Source organism: Muntiacus reevesi, chromosome 20 (genome assembly GCF_963930625.1).
Source record: "Muntiacus reevesi chromosome 20, mMunRee1.1, whole genome shotgun sequence".
Lineage (NCBI taxonomy): Eukaryota > Metazoa > Chordata > Mammalia > Artiodactyla > Cervidae > Muntiacus > Muntiacus reevesi.
The window spans coordinates 22257816-22275680 of NC_089268.1; the positions used below are offsets into that span (position 1 = coordinate 22257816).

The following is a 17865-nucleotide window of genomic DNA, read 5'->3' on the forward strand; positions in this document are numbered from 1 at the left end:
TATTCATGTGTATAAATATTGAGTCTGACTTTTGTTCACATAAGAAAAACATTCCTAGAATACTTAATTTGTTTCAGTTTGTTAAAAAATTTCTTCATAAATATTCTCATATGAAAAAGGTAGCACTGTACATTGCAGAGCTGTCAAAGCATGTTTTAATTTTTTTTTCCTCTCTTTTTCCAACACTTCATCAAAAATTGGTTTAGGATAACCTTATTGCTACTACAGGTTAATTATAAAGTTCACATAGTCTAAATATTTCTAAAATAATAAGTTTTCCAGAAAGTATAATTGGTTTATAAATATTTTAAACTTCCAAATAGAAAATTTAGTGGAAACAGCTATTTCATTGAGAAAGGACAATTGATGAAGTATTCTTAGAGTGTAGTATTTTATTCTGTTTGATTATCTTTCTGTGATAAATTCTTCTTGCATTAAAAGAAATATTAGAAATACATACATTATTTGATCTGAAAGTCATCATTGTTAAGTAGAATGGTGTTCTTTCGCTTCAGTTCTATTTAATAATTGATCTATTTTGTTTAAATTAATTTCTCAACATTTATTCAACTTATGGTGAGATTTTTCTAATATGATGTCTGCCTGTTGAGCGGTAGACGCTTTAAAAAGTGAACTTGCATCTAAGCTAGGATTCAAACCAAAAAGAAAACACTGTATCCCAAAATGTAGAATCTACCTGGGAAATAAGGGCAGTAATTACAAATTTTTATTTTCTAATAATAATTTCCTTGATAATATCATTATAGAGAGTATCACGTAAGGCACAATTGAATTTTCGTTAGTTTATGTGGGCGATTTTAAGTGTTACGTTGAGTTGTATTTTTATGGTGAGAGATTTAAAAATAATACTCGGCTTTTTTTCCCTATTACACCAGAATTGAGACTACCTGTCTTATTGTAACTGCTGTCATGTGCTGAGGACTAAAACTTGACAAGAGGTGGTTTAATTTCAGTTGCAATTATGTCAATGAGTTGTTAATGTGTTGATTTATTTACTCTGACCTCTAGTTTTAGTACTAAAACATCCTTTTAGAAATTGTTGTGGTGTTAAGTGAGTGACTTTTAAAAAGGCTTCTTTCTAGTTTAATGTATGTTGAAATTAGTACTAATCATAGTTTTTCCTTATGAAACACAAAAGAATAAATCTAAAACCTAGTACACATCTTAATGTAAGTTTAGATAAGCTGCAGTATCTGCTAAACATGAAGTGGTTCTGTTCATTTACGACTGTTCCTTTTTCCTGCTTTGTAAAATAATTTTTTGGTTTAGTCTTTTCCTAGACACTCTCCTACCCTTGACCTTTCTTTCCAGATTTTGTTTCCTAGCCTGTTTGCCATGTTTCCCTTCTTACGTGTCAGGAAATTATCCTACCTTTCTCCATTTTGGTAAGATGACAATTTATAAAAGAAATCAAAATAATATACTCAGTATAAATAGGTGGTGCACATTGAGTTTTCTTTGTGATTTTACTAAAGTGTACATGTTTGTCTGTCTATTCTAACCCTTTTGGTTTTCCATTTTAAAATAAAATAAAATTCATATTGGAAATTTTTTCTTGATTAGTTAGTTTAAAATATTCTTTTGATAAAAGTTTTTTTTTAATTGACGATCATGAAAGTCAGTTTATTTTCTTCCCAAATTTTATATTTCATTTTGATTTTAAAAAAATTCAGTGTCTTTGGCAATGTGTAAAAGTGTATATGGCAGGCAGAGGGGCCATGTGATGGCAGGAGTTAAGTGACTGTCATGCCTTTTATGCCATGTGTAAAATATAGATTCACTGATACCACTCTTAAATAAAATTAAAAGCATTCAAACATATCATGAGTCAGAAATGTGCACTATTTCATTTTACTAACCCAGTGACTTAAATGGAGGACCTGAGAGAGTATTAGAATAGTAAAATTACTTGTCTTGGTGTTGTGGCCCAAAATTGGACCATATAGAAGGCATTTTACATGAGCATGATATATAATTTTGTAAATCCTACTTTCATTTACCTTTTTAATTTCATTTATCTTCATCTTGTGTTTTTATTTCTTTTTCTTTTTGCATGTTGCTTAAATATGCATTTGAAAATAATCTCCATAGGCAAAAATTACTGGATTGTGCTTTTCAAGATTTTTTTGTAGGTTGTCAATATGTATTTATCAGTTTAAAAAGCAATTTCTAACCTTTCAAACTATAGCATATTTTTAACACCTTTTAAAATACTGTTTCCTTCGTTTATGCAGTAATTAACAAATGAGATATTTAGCTATATATTTAAACTCAAGATCTCTCACATTATATAATGCATTTTCCATTAAAGCCACTGTGTTTCTTATTTTGCTTTGGTGTATATTATAATTATTTATGGACACTTACTGAACAATTAAAGACAGAAATCAAACCAAGCATATTAGATTGCCTGTTGTGATATATTAGCCTAGTGACTAGATCCAAGATAGAACACATAAAGCAACCCCAGAACATGAAGATGGAAAAGAATTAACAGAGGTCAATAAATACTTACAGTTGTTATAGAATGCATATTGCCAAGTAGTAGTAACCTCTTCCTGTTTTACCTCTGTGTCTTCCATCCCTTTAAAAAAAATTCTCTAAATTATTTAGAATATGAAAATTGATTAAGTTTTAAGGGCAATAATAATAACTATCTTTGGACCTCTTTTAAGAAATAACAGTTCTCTGACTTTGTACATCTAAATATTTGACAGGAAGCATTTTAAACTTCCAGGCAGTGGCATCATGAAGAATGATTCCATACTTGGAAGACAAGGCAAAAGATGCCTGCTGCTGAAATGAGTGATGGCATATTGGCTGCGATTAATATTCTTTGTTTGGAATCTGGGCCAGAGAGACATTTTAATAATAGTGGAAATGTCTGGAATTAACCTTAGGGTTCTTATACCACTTATAGATATCTGGGATTCAAAATTAAAGATCAGCTCCTTCAGCAAGGTTTTCTGGACCATCTAGCAAAAGGGAAGGTATTATATACCATTGTTTCAGAATTGCAAATTAACCTAAATTTGTCAAACTCAAGATACTGAATGAAAGGTCAACCAGCCTTTGGTGATGGGAAAGTACATGGATGATGTATGTAGCATCTTCCCTTGCTATCTGAATCTGCCTCAGATTTATGACTGTTGTCTGATTCCTACACATGGATACTATCTGAACAGAAGTGCAGTGAAGTATAAACAGGTCGAGGCCCAGCTACAATATACTGTACACATAAGTGTAAAAAGATATTAAATTACACTTTATCTTTACCTTAAGAAATGTAGTTGGAAAGCAGCAGGGTTTCAGATAAAATTGAGTTTTTAAAATTTTGATATTAGGATATTACTTGAACTTTAATACACATTCCATGAGTTAATTTTTTGATATGTTGTAATTAATTCTGAGTTGAAGTAGATTTTTTTTTCTGAGTAAGAACTTAGGAAGACTGGCTTTTTCATACTACTGGCTTCCCTGGTGGCTCAGACCGTAAAGAATCTGCTGGCAATGCAGGGAGACCTGGATTCAATCCTTGGGTCAGGAAGATCCCCTGGAGTAGGAAATGGCAATCCACTTCAGTATTCTTGCCTGGAAAATTCCGTGGACTGAGGAGCCTGCCAGGCTACAGTCCACAGGATCACAAAGAGTCGGACATGACTGAGCAACTAACACACACACAGCTTATGGTACAGATTTATACCTTTCAATAAGAACTTTGTTGAGGTCTAAGTCTCTATTGAAGACATGAACTTTATATTGTTGATATATAAAATGTATCAGGTAAAGAGGATGTTTGTGTTTGAGGGTGAGTGTCCTTTTCCAAATGCATATGAAAAGCACAGGTCAACTTGTGAGTCTTAGTGGTACTTTTTCTGATTTTATAGTTTGTTGAAAATACAGAGGCATTCTTTTTTACATTTTTAAAATGTGCCGTTATCTCTTAATAGATATGTTTACTTTTATTCTCCAGATCTTGTAAATTTTGATGACATAGCTTCCTCAGAAAACTTACTACATCTCACTGCAAATAGACCGAAGATGCCTGGAAGAAGACTGCCTGGCCGCTTCAATGGTGGACATTCTGTGAGTTACATTTACTGTTGTGAAGCACAGACCACTTAGCAAATCCAGAGTCCTTCTGAAGATAAGAAAGAGAGGGAATTTATAGTTCCACTGAAGTTTAACAAATCAGAAAGACAGCTATATGTAAGTGGCCAAGGGTTATATTTTAAGAAATACGGGGAAAGAGACCTGTTCATTTCCACAGAATGTGGAATGGAAGATTACAGAATCAGAAATGGAGTTGTCCTAAGACCATAACCATAGAGCAGTGTCGAAAGGAGACAGGGGACCTGTGTAATCTACTTGTCCGACAGCAGTCATTAGAATTGCGTGGTACATGTTCACTTCAGGAAAAAATGAGAGCATTCCCCACCCCCTATAACTTCTTTTTATTCTTTCTGTACATCGCCTGGGATACTAGTAGTACTTTAAGTGTTAATGTATTCCCTCTTAAGCATTCTTTAAGTTAACGTAAGTAGAGAAAATTTTTGTTGTTAATAGAGAAGCTGTTTTTCCATGCTTACGTTATGCAACTATGTTATTCAGCATGAAATTATGTCACATCCTCTTAACAACAACGGGATACCTGGAACAGTAGCTGCTGAAAACAGTGATAAAAGTTGCTTACTTTATTATCCAGATGCCTACTACCTTTTCTTTCTTTGGTGTTTTCTGTTTCTTGATTAAAAAAAAAAAATCCTTTAGCCAACTCACAGCCCAGAAAAAACCTTGAAGTTACCGAAAGAAGATGACAGTGCCAACCTAAAGCCACCTGAACACAAGAGGGATTCTTGCTACTCTCCAAAGGTGAGCTGCATTGTGGCACAAGACTTGTATAATTTGTAGCGTTCTTTGTGAACATCAGAATTATGGGGTTTAAAAGTGTCTGTCAGGAAGGATTATTTCTTAAGCCAAGAAATAATGCCTACTAAAACTAAATAAAATGATTACTGTTAAATTGAAGTTGCATTATTCTCTGTAGATCTCATTTTAGGAGGGTTACATTATTTTAAATGAGTAGCACAAATGCTACATGTTTCATAATTTTTAAGGCATAGATCTATACATATGTTTCATTTCCCATTAAAACATGCCCTGTTGGGCAGAAGCCAACAGTTCTTTACTCCTTACAACATAGTGAGCTTGACATCATAATAAACACTGAATGCACACGGGAATGAATGGTAGAATAACTTGGATTCTTCCATCTGTTACATGGTATTGAGGGCCCTTTCTAGACCATTGCCACTTAATTTAAAGTATTACAACAACTGGCACACATCTTTTGTTTGAGAAGATTATTCCTGTTCCTCACATTCATTGCAGGGCATCTGACTGCCATTCAGATTATCAGATAACACTTAATCTGATTCTCTCAGCTGACAGCAGTCTGTCGAAATTTTATCAATACCTGGTGTTACCTAAGTGAAATAGGAAAAGGGTATCAGGCCATGGATTCATTTTAATGCCTCTTTGGGCTTACTGCATTTTTTTTTTTTTTTTTTTTTTTTTTTGCATTCTTTGTAGTTGCTTTTCTTTTGTGCTCTTTGGATATTCTAAACAGTAACTGTTTAATATGAAGGATCAAAGTAGTACCTTAATAATGCCTTTATATTCTTGCTTCTAGATGCTCCACTCGGCAACCATAAGATAAATCTGATGGATTTTTTTCTTAAATGAAACCTTTGACATTTCTCAGAAAAACCCTTAGTAATTACAGGCTTATTCTTTGGTCATTTAGTGGTTTTTTTCCAGTTGTGAACATCAGGCTGCTTTTTTTTGGATTTTCAAGTTTATCATTTATCTTGGAAGTATTACTTCAGTTATTTATCTCCTTGTGGTAAAAAAAAAAATCTTTTGAACTTATTAAATAGAAATACAGATAAAATAAAAATTTTCTGTTTATTATGTTTTCAGCCGCCTGTGCACCTTCCAACACCTTCAAGTACTTCTAAACCAAATACAGCTACTTTTCTAACTCCATTAGAAATCAAAGCTAAGGTAGAAGCAGAAAATTCCTTGGATGAACTTAAAGCTCAGATTGTTGAATTGCTGTGTGTTGTGGAAGCACTGAAAAAGGACCATGGGTAAGTAGCCCTTGTGTTCTTTTGAGTACTACTTAACACATGTGTAAAGAGTCCTTCCAAATTATATCAGGTAAAGAAGTTTCTAGTGTGAGCAAGTTTGTTTTCAAAGAAATTTAATAGTGTCTCTCTCCTCTTGGCAAAAAGCTTGAATTAGAAAACAGAATAATTAGAAACTCAGTTACTAATTCTAGTTATTCCAATTAAGAATTGTAAAGCTTGAATAAGAAAACCTAGCCTGATTATGAAAAAGGCAAACCAGTGGAAACAGGAAGAGTAGCTCGATTAGACTAGGTTCCAGCAGTTTAATTACAGAAAAGTGGCCACTGGGCACACGACAAGATGTTCAGCACCACTGGCCATCGGCACACACACATCACAGCCACAGTGAGATACCATTTCATGCCCACTCAGATGGCCTAATAAAAACTATGAGTGATAACAAGCGTTTGCAAGGATGTGGGAAATTGGAATCCTCATGCATTGCGAGTGGGCATGTAAAATGGTACAGCCACTCTGGAAAACAGCCTGCCAGTTACTCAGAAAGTTAACTGTCATGTTCCCATATGATCCAGCAATTCCTCTCCAAGGTATAATGCTGTCCAAGAGAATTGAAGACAAGTGTTCAAACAAAAACTTGTACAAAAATCATATGTAGTGTTATTCATAATAGCCAAAAAGTGCAAACAGCCTAAATGTCCATCAGTTGATGAATGAGGAAACAGTGTGTGGTCCAGCCATTCAGTGGGATACCTGACTGCAGCCATAAAAAGAAGTGAAGTAGTAGTACATGTTATAGTATAGCTAAACCTGAAAAATATAATTTGAGGCTAGAAATGTCAAACACAGGGGTTAATTAGTCTTAAAAGTATTAGCAAATAAGATTCATCTTATTTTGGATCTGGGATGTGTCTGCATGTATATTTGGTTTTCTTCTCAGAGGACTTGGATCACTTTTTGCTAGGGTTGAGTTGGGTATTTATAAAATAAATAGGTTGGGCCATCTTACATTTGTTATGCCAAGTGTGCTGTTAAGAACTAAGAAATACATGTACAGATTGCCTGTGGATGCTCTTAAATAAGCTGTAGAATGAATAAAAATACTAATGACCTATAGTTTAAAGTGTATATATCAGATCTTTTAAAAGTCTTTCCAAAGACTATTTTAAAAGTCTTGAATTCCTCTTGGAAAATGAAATCGAAGGAAAAATGACTTCATAAAAAGACAAAAGCCTAGAAAAATGAAAACATGAGTTATAGGAGAGGAATTGCTGGCTGAAGCTTTTTGTTATTGGTTTGAATTTTGGATTTTAATGTAATATTTAAGTTAAGTTTAAAAAAGAAAAAGATGTATGTTAAGTTCAGGTTTATTATATTAAAAACTATAATTTGTTTTGCCCCGTCACATATTTTGACGTTCATTTTACCACCTTATTTGAGCTGTGTGTCCTGTCTTGGAAATGGATGATAACTGAATATGGAAAATTACCTGTATTCACTTAATAATTTGTTCTCTCAAGTTTTCCCTCCTTTTGCTGTGTTTTTAACTGTCACTTTGAATTGTTTCATCTAGAGAATTTGAGGTTTTTCTAATCAACATGGTTGTTTCCTTTGCAAAATTTTTCTTATGTTCTGGGATATCAGCCAACAGATTTGTTTGCCTTACTCAAATACATTTATTAATCGAAAGACTTAACAGCAATAAATAACTTTGTTTTTAGGAAAGAACTGGATAAACTACGAAAAGATTTGGAAGAAGAGAAGGAAATGAGAAGTAATCTAGAGGTAATTCATCTCTTCCAGCATTGAGATTGTAGTCAGCATAAACTAGACATGTTTCTTCCAACCCAACTGGGCGATTGGTTCCACCACAAATTATGCTATCCTGCTTTGGTTGGACACTCCCTACCATGGGTCACCATTTAATTAATCTCTTGCTGACTCCCTGCCGCATTCCATTCATTCATTCTGCAAATGTTTTTGAGTGTTCACTCTTGTCGGCCTGAATAAAGCAGACATCGTTCTTGTCTCTTAAAAGTGTCTAGTTCTAGATCTTTTGCACTGTTTCTCTCTTGACCTGTAGTTTTCTTCACAGTTAAACTTGTTTTTCCTTTTTTTGCTTGGGGGCAGGGGTAGTGGTAATGGCAATGAAATGGCTTTAGATTTGATGAATTCGATTTCTCACTGAATTAATTTTACTTTACAGCTAATGTATCATCATCTTCACTCTGCTGATGACTGACAGTTTCACTTATTTATCTTCCTTTTTTCCCATCCTCACTGACTTCTGTCTTCATTTGTGTTTTTTTGTGTTTGAGTTTTTTTTTTCTGCATAACAGGTGTTTCCTCCTTTTCTTAAGAGGCTCTTCCCAGTTTGTATTTAAGTCTTGCATACTCCTCCCTATTTTACCTTACCTTCTTATTTACCCTGTTTCTTTTTGTTCTCACTGTGGAACAGCAAACATGGAACGTGTTAAAAAAAACTTGAGCTCCTTTTCTGACGTAGCCTTGTGACTTTCAGTTCAGAACTGTGCATATGTCAGACTTAGCACTTCCTGAACATTGTCTCATTGGACACATAATAACTTGTAAGCATCATTGTTCCTATTTTAAGAGTGAGGAAACTAGGGTTTAGAATGATTAAGTCAGCAGTGGAGCTAACATTTTTTAACAGAAGCAGTCAGACTCCAGAACCTTTGCTCTTAGGTATTAAGTTTCACAGCTTGAATGAGGAAGTCACTTACCTGGTTTAGCTTTACTTGTTGAGATATATACGTGAAGGTATTTGGCAGATTATCAAAACTCCATTTTTATTCTTTTTATCTGACAGGTACCCTTTATTGGTACTCTGCTTTCTTTGCCTGAAAATACTCAATTTTCCTCTTTATTCAAAAATAAAAAGCCCCCCTTTAGGTCTTGCTACCCTCTTGATCTGTAGTTTTCTCTTTTCACTCGTGATTCATTTGTTCCAAGACCAGCAAAAGCACAAGAAAAGCATAGATTTGCAGTCACGGATTCTTCACTTTTAATTCAGTCCTCAACCCTTGCATTTTGGCTTTCTAATGACAACTCCTATGTCTCTTCAGTTTCTCCAGCACTTCACGTTTCTCCTTTTCAAAGTGTGTTCTGGTTTCTGTGACCCTGCATTCTTCTGTCCGACTTCTCATCCCTCCTCACCTAAGTGAGGTGCTCCTGCAGTGCTGTCCTCAGCCCTCCTCTCCGTGTATCCATGGTGCTCACCTGTGCCCAGGAGACGGTCATTAGCTGTGATGCATCTTCCACTGAAGTCAAGTTCTTTTCCCAGCTTCTCTCTTGTGTTTCCAGCTAGTCGTCTTCCTGAATGTTCCACTTAGCATGTCCGTTACCCGTTAATACCTTCTATTCAGATTCTGATTTTCTGTTTGTGTTGAAAGTTTGTTTCCCTTCTAGTCATGCAGACGTGGGATTCCTGTCTTTTCTAATACCACTCACTTTTCAGGTCTCCTGGCTTTCCTCCCGAACCTTTTTCTCCATCCCCGCTCTTTCTGTCCATTTCTCATGCTCTCATCTTCCATTCAGTTTGTTTCTCTCATTCTTATCTTGGCTGTCCTCACTTGGTGTTTTTGAGAACTTCCTATTACTTGCTGAATGAAGTTCAAGCTTATTGACTTGGTATATGAAGACTTTTATGTCCCAATCCTGGCTTCTCTTTCTCACTTCCCTCTTATCCCCCATTGTCCCTTACAGGATTTGCCTGGATTATTATTGTTATTTTTGGCCATGCTGTGCGGTGTGTGGGATCTTAGTTCCCTGACCAGGGAGTGAACCCTCACTTCTGTGCAGTGGAAATGCAGAGTCTTAACCACTGGACTACCAGGAAGGTCCCTGGTCTGAACTTTTGCTCCTACTGTATGGATGGGTTTCCCTTTTGTCTCATCTTCTCATGCCCAAGTTCTATAGATTCTCAAGGCCCTGCTCAAACAATGACATTCATTGAGTTGGCCACCAGTCTTCTGATTAAAAACAGTTTTTCTTATTTCAAGTTCATGTTTAGTTTTATAGGAGATGAATAAGTAATAATTTTCTATCTTATTGCTGTTTATGTTATATACTTATTTTGCCCACTTCTGTACTATTGGAGGTGGGATCTTTTTTTGTTTCATCTTTGCCCATAGCTTTTTAGTACAGTGCTGTATACATATTAGATTGCTGACAAATTTTTGTCACACTAATAAATGGTAAGAGATACATATTATCTTCTAAATGTATGTTAAATTCCCAGTGTAAAGCATGGTAGACATTGAAAAAAATTTTTTGAATGTTTCTTGACTTTTGTTCCTTATATTTTTATACATAGCAATATTAATATGTGGAAATGTTAGAAAGAGGAACTAATAATGCTAAATTTGTATATATGATTTAATTTGTCATAAAAATTATGAGAAGTCAAATGAATTATTTGTTTCTTATTTTGAAGAATTTCATCTAATTTTTGTTTCCCAGGAAAATCGGCTGTTATTTAGCTTCTTACTGACCCGTGTTATAAATTTTTTTTTAATGGGAAAAATTTGACCCTTGTATTTGCAAAAGTATACTTAATAAAGGCAATAGAGTTTTAGGATCATAGTTTTAAAGGAGAAACTATATTTTCCTCCAAATTAAAAATAATACTTTGAGTTACTATAGCATTAATTAACATTTGTTGTTGTTGTTCAGTTGCCAAGTTATGTCCGATTCTTTTGTGACCCCATGGACTGTAGCCTGGCAGGCTCCTCTCTTGGTGGGATTTCCCAGGCAAGAATACTGGAGTGGGTTGCCATTTCCTTCTCCAGGGGTTCTTCCAGACCCAAGGATTGAACCCACATCTCCTGCATAGATAGGCAGATTCTTTACCACTGAGCTACCAGGGAAGCCCTAACATTAACATCAAATAGTATTAAATTATACTGCGGAGTCATACAAAAAACTAGTGATGAACGATGAACTTAAACATGCTAAAAGAGAAACTCTGGCTGAAGATTGAGGGTATTTTGTCTCAATCCAATGTTGCTAACATGTTTAGCTAATAATCGTCTTAGTCAAAGAATAATACCAGGAAATATCCTGGAATAAGCAAACTCTTCTTGAATGGTTAGGATCCTTTAGGAGATGGTGATCTTACTGAAATTACGCTTTCTGAAAGTTGCAAAATGCTCATCATTTAGTAATGAACTATTTGTCAGAAGTTATCCATAACATGCATTATTTGTATGCCTTATCGAGGAAAGGGATGATGGTAGAGAGAGATGATGTTATAAGGAGAAGGTAAGCCCTAAATGTTTCTACATGCAGTGAATGGTCAAAGATGATCAAAATATCTCCACTGTGACCTATCTGTCCTGGGTGGCCCTGCGTGGCCTGGCTCATAGCTTCATTGAGTTATACAAGTCCCTTCTCCACAAGGCTGTGATCCATGAAGGGGATATAATTGGGAAGAGAGTACAAAAACTGTGGCTTTTAAAACCTTAGACTTTACCAGTACAAGTTCTACACAGAATCACAAGTGTGGTATTTAATCTCTTTTCGCCTCAACTTCATTATTTCTATTATGTCAAAATTAAAAACAACCCTAGAGTTATTGTGAAAATTTTGTGAAATTTTCTAACTTTTTTCCTCAGTGTCTTAAATCATGAATTTCTGTTAAGTGAAGAATGTCTTCTACCTAATGGTGGAAATATTTATAACCCATTGACTGAATTTTATATATATTCCTGGGCTTCAAAGGCAACTTAATCTAGAACATACTTGTTTACAGTTGAGGAAGTTGAGACCAAGTGAGGTTAAGTGATTTACTAATATGATCTAAGCAGTAAACGAAAAACAGAGAACTAAACTGGTACTGCTTTTTGGGGAGGGGGGAATTCTGTATTGCCCACTTTGTGTAATTACAGGTATGAGTATATTTCTTAATTTGGTTTCAAGGATGCTCTTGTTCTTTGCAGGGCTAAAGATTTTCTTAGAGATCTTCAAATACTCAAATTTTTTAACCTTATTCTCTACAAAAGCAGCTGTAGATACTTCTTTTGTTGTTGTCACCTACCACTAAGGAACTTGCATTGTGACATTTTCTTCTGTTAAACCTTTTAAGTATTTATCACACCATTGGAAATTGGATTTTAGATTGGAAACCAAAATCTGGAGGCTTGAAATTATGATCAGATCTTCTCAACTTAGGATAAAATAAACACACCTTACTAAAGATTTTTATCTGTTGCTCAATTTATGTCTTGTATTTTAGGTGGAAATAGAGAAGCTGAAAAAAGCATTCCTGTCTTCCTGAGGTGACGTGCACCCAGTGTTCTCGATGTTCCAGGGATTCAGAAGCAACACTATGAACTTCAACTGAAATGACAAATGCTGATGTTGTGATAAAGAATATGAGTATGTGAACTCATATACTATATGAATATAGTATATTATATCTATAGAAAAGTTGTAGGTGGGAGGGTGAATTTTTTTATATATTTTGTTTTGCCAATACAAAAAAAAAAGAGGCCTTATTTCTTATGTGCTGGGATTGCAAACTTTGTTGTTTAGTTTGCTTGAAAATACTACTGAATCTGTATAAAAAGGAAAGAAAGTTCACAATAGTTTCTTTTTTTATCAAAATTGTAGTATTATTTTTAAAGAGATCTATGCTATAAATATGGTGGTATCTTTTCAAATAATCTGTAAAATATGTCATTTGAGAGGGACAGTTTAGCTTTATAGTAACTGTAGCCACTACTTTTCCCATAAAACACAAGGGATATAAACTTTGTATATATATATTTTTTATGTTTAGCTTCTTAACCCAGGATTACACTGTTGTGCCTGTTTGTTTGCAGTGCTGTTTGTACTCTGGGTGATGAAACAGGAGTTTCCTAGCTACAAACCAGATTACTCACCCATGCATATGGTAATAACTAATGAAATAATCAAAATAACTTCTTCAACTTTGGGAATATTTTATATTGCTTGCACTATAGGATTCATAAAAGGAATTTAGTTAAAATGTATCAGATTGTTAAATAGATTGGGGAAAATATGAGCTGTAAATTCTAAGCTCATATGAGGTCTAAGGAACTAAAAATGTCAGTTTAACCCTTAACTTGTGCCTATAAGCAACAGCACATATAATATGCAAACACCAGCCTTATTGCTGTACTTCTCTTTTATTTTACGGGCTCAAATATTAACTCATTTCATGATCTTGTGATTTAATTCCTCATGCCCCTGCCTCTGATTTTTAATAACCGAAATGTAGAAAACAAAACTCCAGAACTTTCAGAACCTCAGTGTGCAGTTTCATACTTTGACACGCTATAATTATGTATATACTCAGGTTTTGCATTGTGTAATTTACCTACTAGACTAAGCTAACTGGTGGAGATGTTTTGGGCTATCATTTAGGTACCAACTTTAAAAAGAGTGTCTAGTAGATCATAAAGCTTATTTAAAACCAAATATAGTTGGCCATTTTCAAAATGCATTTTCACAAAATGGATGAAGACCAGATTCTTCAGAGTCACTTATGAACACTTGAGCATTTTAAAATGTTGTCTACAGATAAAATGTCTCAACATATGTGAGTTTATATTAAAAGTAAAAATTTGATTTTTTTTTTTTGCAAAATGATTAGACTTTAAGCTTTGGTATAGCAAGTGACTTTCAGATTTTAAGTACCATCTATCATGCTTCTATTTTATATTGTTCAAACCCCCAAACCAATATTTTTCCTTTAGGTTTTAGTCTTAAAATACTGAAATCTTGTGTTAATGAAATTTTGTCATGTCTCCAATAAAAGAAAAATGAAATAGAAAATAATAGAAACTCCAATACATAATTACTTGATGTTAGATCCACAACTTTAGTGCTTTGGGGGAAATCTGATTGTGTATTGAGTGAGTACATTTTAACTTTTTAAAGTCCTTAGGCTCTTCTGATGAGGTCACTACTGAACAAAATTGTTTATTCCTCGTCTAATGTTTTTAAATGACTTGTCAAATGAATGATTTCCTTCTTCTTAAATAAATTGTATCTAATTTTCTTTTAATATGAAGGTCCTTAGGTAGAAATAAAAACAGAGTATTCTGGAGATCATCCTTCAGTTTGACGACTGTAAAGTCTTATGAAGGGACTCCTCCCCACCCTAATAATAGGGCAGGGGAAGTTTCCAGAGGATTTGAGGGCTCTTCTTAAAGTTTTTGTTGGTTATTTTCTCACCAGTGCATAAGATCAAGATGGTCATGAGTGCAGAAAGACATTTAAATTTAAAGTGTTGGTTCGCCTCAGTTAGAATTGAAAAGTAATTAAGTACCATATCTGTTTTCCTGCCCTTGACTAAATAGTAAAGAAAACCCAACAGATTCAAAGGGAAAAACAATTACTTTAATCTAGCAATTCACCAGTATTTGCTCTTGATATAGGAATTTTATTAATTCCTGTAAAGTTCACATCACAAGATGCCGTGTAATAATAATAGCTTTTACTTGGGGACAAATCTTTTTCTCTTTTTTTTAATAATGAGTGAGTATAAATGACAGAGCAGAGGTGAACTGCTTGGCGTCTGTCATTGCCAGACTGTTAGTGAATGTGTTGTTCAGGTTTGCTATTCTTTGAAACACATCATATTACTAATTTTCAAAATTATATTTTAATATTAGATGTACTGTGTGTGTGTGTATGCGACCACTAGGCTTCGGTCATACTATAAAGCTGTTACCTCTCTATAAAATCTAAGTCTGAAGATAGGAAGAGAGAATGGGCCTGGTGTAACAGAGGATTCTCTTTTTATGCTTCTTACTGTGATCACAGAAAAAACAACAACAACCCAAGTGCTCTCTGGATGTATTGGTAAACATTTTATGCTTGCATTTAAACTTGAGATGTATGAACAGAATGAGACAATCAGTTCAAATCAGCAATGAGAAGTGTTAAAATGTAATAGCCTTGTATTGCTGTAGCAATAAAATGACCAAGTGCAATGACTTGATTTAATAAAATCATCTTTTTAAAAGTTGCTGCTATGAATATTTTTAGCCATAAAATTTTACCCTTGTTATAGCCTAACTTGCCTTCAGTAACTATTGTGTGATGCAGTTGGTGTTGTGGTATTCTAACATTCCAAAAAAAAAATAATAATATATATTTATGGGGAAACACAGAACAGTATACTTCACTGACTTGTTTACAGGTGCTGTAAAAAGCATGCTTCTCCTTCAAAAAGAAAATAAAGAATAGTATTGCCAGTTGTGTCGGTCTTTGTTGATTATTTTTTCATTAACTTCAGCTTATGCCCTGTAGAGTATGACGAAGATTATTTTATATTACTTTGAGTTTTAAAACAGTTTTAGTCGCTCAGTTGTGTCCAGCTCTTTGCAATCCAAATACAACAGTGCAAACAGGAAGATATAAAGGCATTAAAAGTTCTAGACTTGTATGATGTTTCTTAAACCTTTTTGAGTCTTTTATTCCAGTTGGAACTGTGAGATAATTCCTACCTCATAGTACTGGGAGAATTTGAAATGATTTATATGAAGTACCTTATGGAGTCTTTGCCATGGGGTAGAATTTTTAAAATGGGAGAGGTTAATTTGCTCTTCTCAAAAACATCTTGCAGTGATGGAGATGATGTGAATTAGGCAGATGAAAAAGGCACAGTACATCCTCTCCCCTTGTTTTTGAATGCAGCGTCCCTTTCTTTGGAGTAAATGTTCCTTTCATTTGTCTTCTATCCAAAATGGATCTGAGAGTGCTTTGCCCAAATTGAAGTCTCTTATTGACTCAGAGATTGAGATTTTTAAACATTTGAAACAAAGAGCTAGTCTGAGCATGGAAGCTCTCCACAGTTGCATTTACTGTCATCTGGAAAAAGCTGATTTGAAAGAGCAAAGTAGAGTATAAAGATATGAGAATAGCATACAGGAGGATTTTAAAACTGAGTACAGTTTTCCCAAGCCTCAACTACCCATACATTGCTTGGTTGCTTAAGTATAAACTTGAACTTTTTGGGTTTCTGAACTCACAACTGGATGTTCTGGTAAATAAGAGAAAATACAGTCATGTGTCCTTATCCACAGCAGGTATATTCTAAGACCCCCAGAGGAAGCCTAGAGCCACAAACAATATTGAACCTTATATTATGTCATGTTTTCTCCTATACACACGCACTTGTGGTAAAATTTAGTTTATAAATGAGGCACAGTTAAGAGATTAACAACTAGTAATGGAACAGTTACAATAATATACTCTAATGGAAGTTACATGAGTATGGTTTCTCTCTCAAGATATTTTACAAATATAATGCCTTTTTCATTTTAACTAAGAACTTAACCACATATCGTGACTGGGCCTAACTTTTTCAGCTTGAAGTGGAACAGCAAAACTAGCAGGAATTTGTTTTCTTCACAGTTTTGCGGATAGAAGATTCTTTTTTTTTGCCATAGATCTTAGCAGCAGCAGCAGATGATTTTTTTTTTTTTTCTTGTTCTCAAGAGCTGTCATCATTTCGCTTAAAGGAAGCACTGTTTGTCATTTCTAAATTGCCAGCATCACTACTCTTACGCTCTGGGGGCATTATTAAATAAAGCAAAGAGTTAGTTAATGTAAACACTGCATCCCTGTGTCTCCTAAGTGACTAATGTCCAGACCAGGATGGTGCAGGGTTTGTCATGCTATTCCGAACAACGTGCACTTTAAAGGTTATGAATTATTTTTGGAAATTTTCATGGTTTTTGGACTGCAGTTGACTGCAGGTCACTGGAAGTGCACACAGCAAACCCACAGGTAGGCAGCCCTACTGTCCAGAAGACGTGATGCCCACTTACTCTTGCTGAGCACATAGGCAGCTCCAGACTTCGTGGAAATCCGGAAAGTCTGAGTCAGAAAAGGACGAAGACACTACTATGAAGCAATATGGAAAATAAGTGTAGCAGGTCATTTTAAAATTTTTAGTTTGATAATTTTTGCTTTTTGTTGGGCTTTATAAACATGGGGTAAATTAAGCCTTGCAGGTGCAAATGATGGTAAGATTTTGGATGATAGAGTTTCAATATTTGAAAGGACATTTACATTGTCTAACACCTGTGCAGATGGTTGTCTGAAGGAAAAGTTTTCAAATTTAGCCCCATTTTAGGAAGTAAAAGCTGACAGCAGCTTAACTCATGGGTCTGTTCAACTTTATTTGCTGCTCAAGGTTTAAGAGACTAGGTGGTGGTGGAGTGTGGAAAGTTTTTTCTGAACCCTAACAATTATTGTTTTTATTTTTACCACTTACAGCTTTATTGTGAATATGCTTACATAAAAGGAAAATAAATTTAGAAATATCAGTATTTTTTGTATAGAGCCAATAATTTTTTTATCACAGGTGTTGTGGTTTTTCATTTTGCAGCTGTTGGGTGGTGTTCTTTCCTATCAGCTTATAAGTGGTTTTTAATAGCTATATGTCAATTCCTAGAAAATTGTGTGAATACTGTTAGGAAAAGTAAAACTATTTTAAGTGCACTGAGTAACTTAGTTCTTTAATAAGGGAAATAACGTTAATATTTCATGTGTATTTTTAGAAATATTGCTAAATGTTAACAGGATGCAGATACTTTCTGACATGATAGAATAATAACATTTCACTCTTACCCTCTCCCTTGAAACCGACCAAAAACAATAAATGAATGAAAAATCGACTTGATAGATTGAAAGA

The 17865-nt window shown here is 34.4% G+C and overlaps 1 protein-coding gene across 1 annotated transcript in view; it reads left to right on the top strand.

Moving 5' to 3' along the window:
* Window positions 1–15413, top strand: part of CD2AP (CD2 associated protein) — an 84516-nt gene extending 69103 nt beyond the window's left edge. The window contains exons 14-18 of the mRNA XM_065912128.1: window positions 3995–4107; window positions 4792–4893; window positions 6004–6173; window positions 7892–7955; window positions 12427–15413. Of these exons, the coding sequence (XP_065768200.1) occupies window positions 3995–4107; window positions 4792–4893; window positions 6004–6173; window positions 7892–7955; window positions 12427–12468 (491 nt within the window). The 3' untranslated portion in view covers window positions 12469–15413. The remainder of the gene's footprint in view (window positions 1–3994; window positions 4108–4791; window positions 4894–6003; window positions 6174–7891; window positions 7956–12426) is intronic.
* The last annotated feature ends 2452 nt before the right edge of the window (window positions 15414–17865 follow it).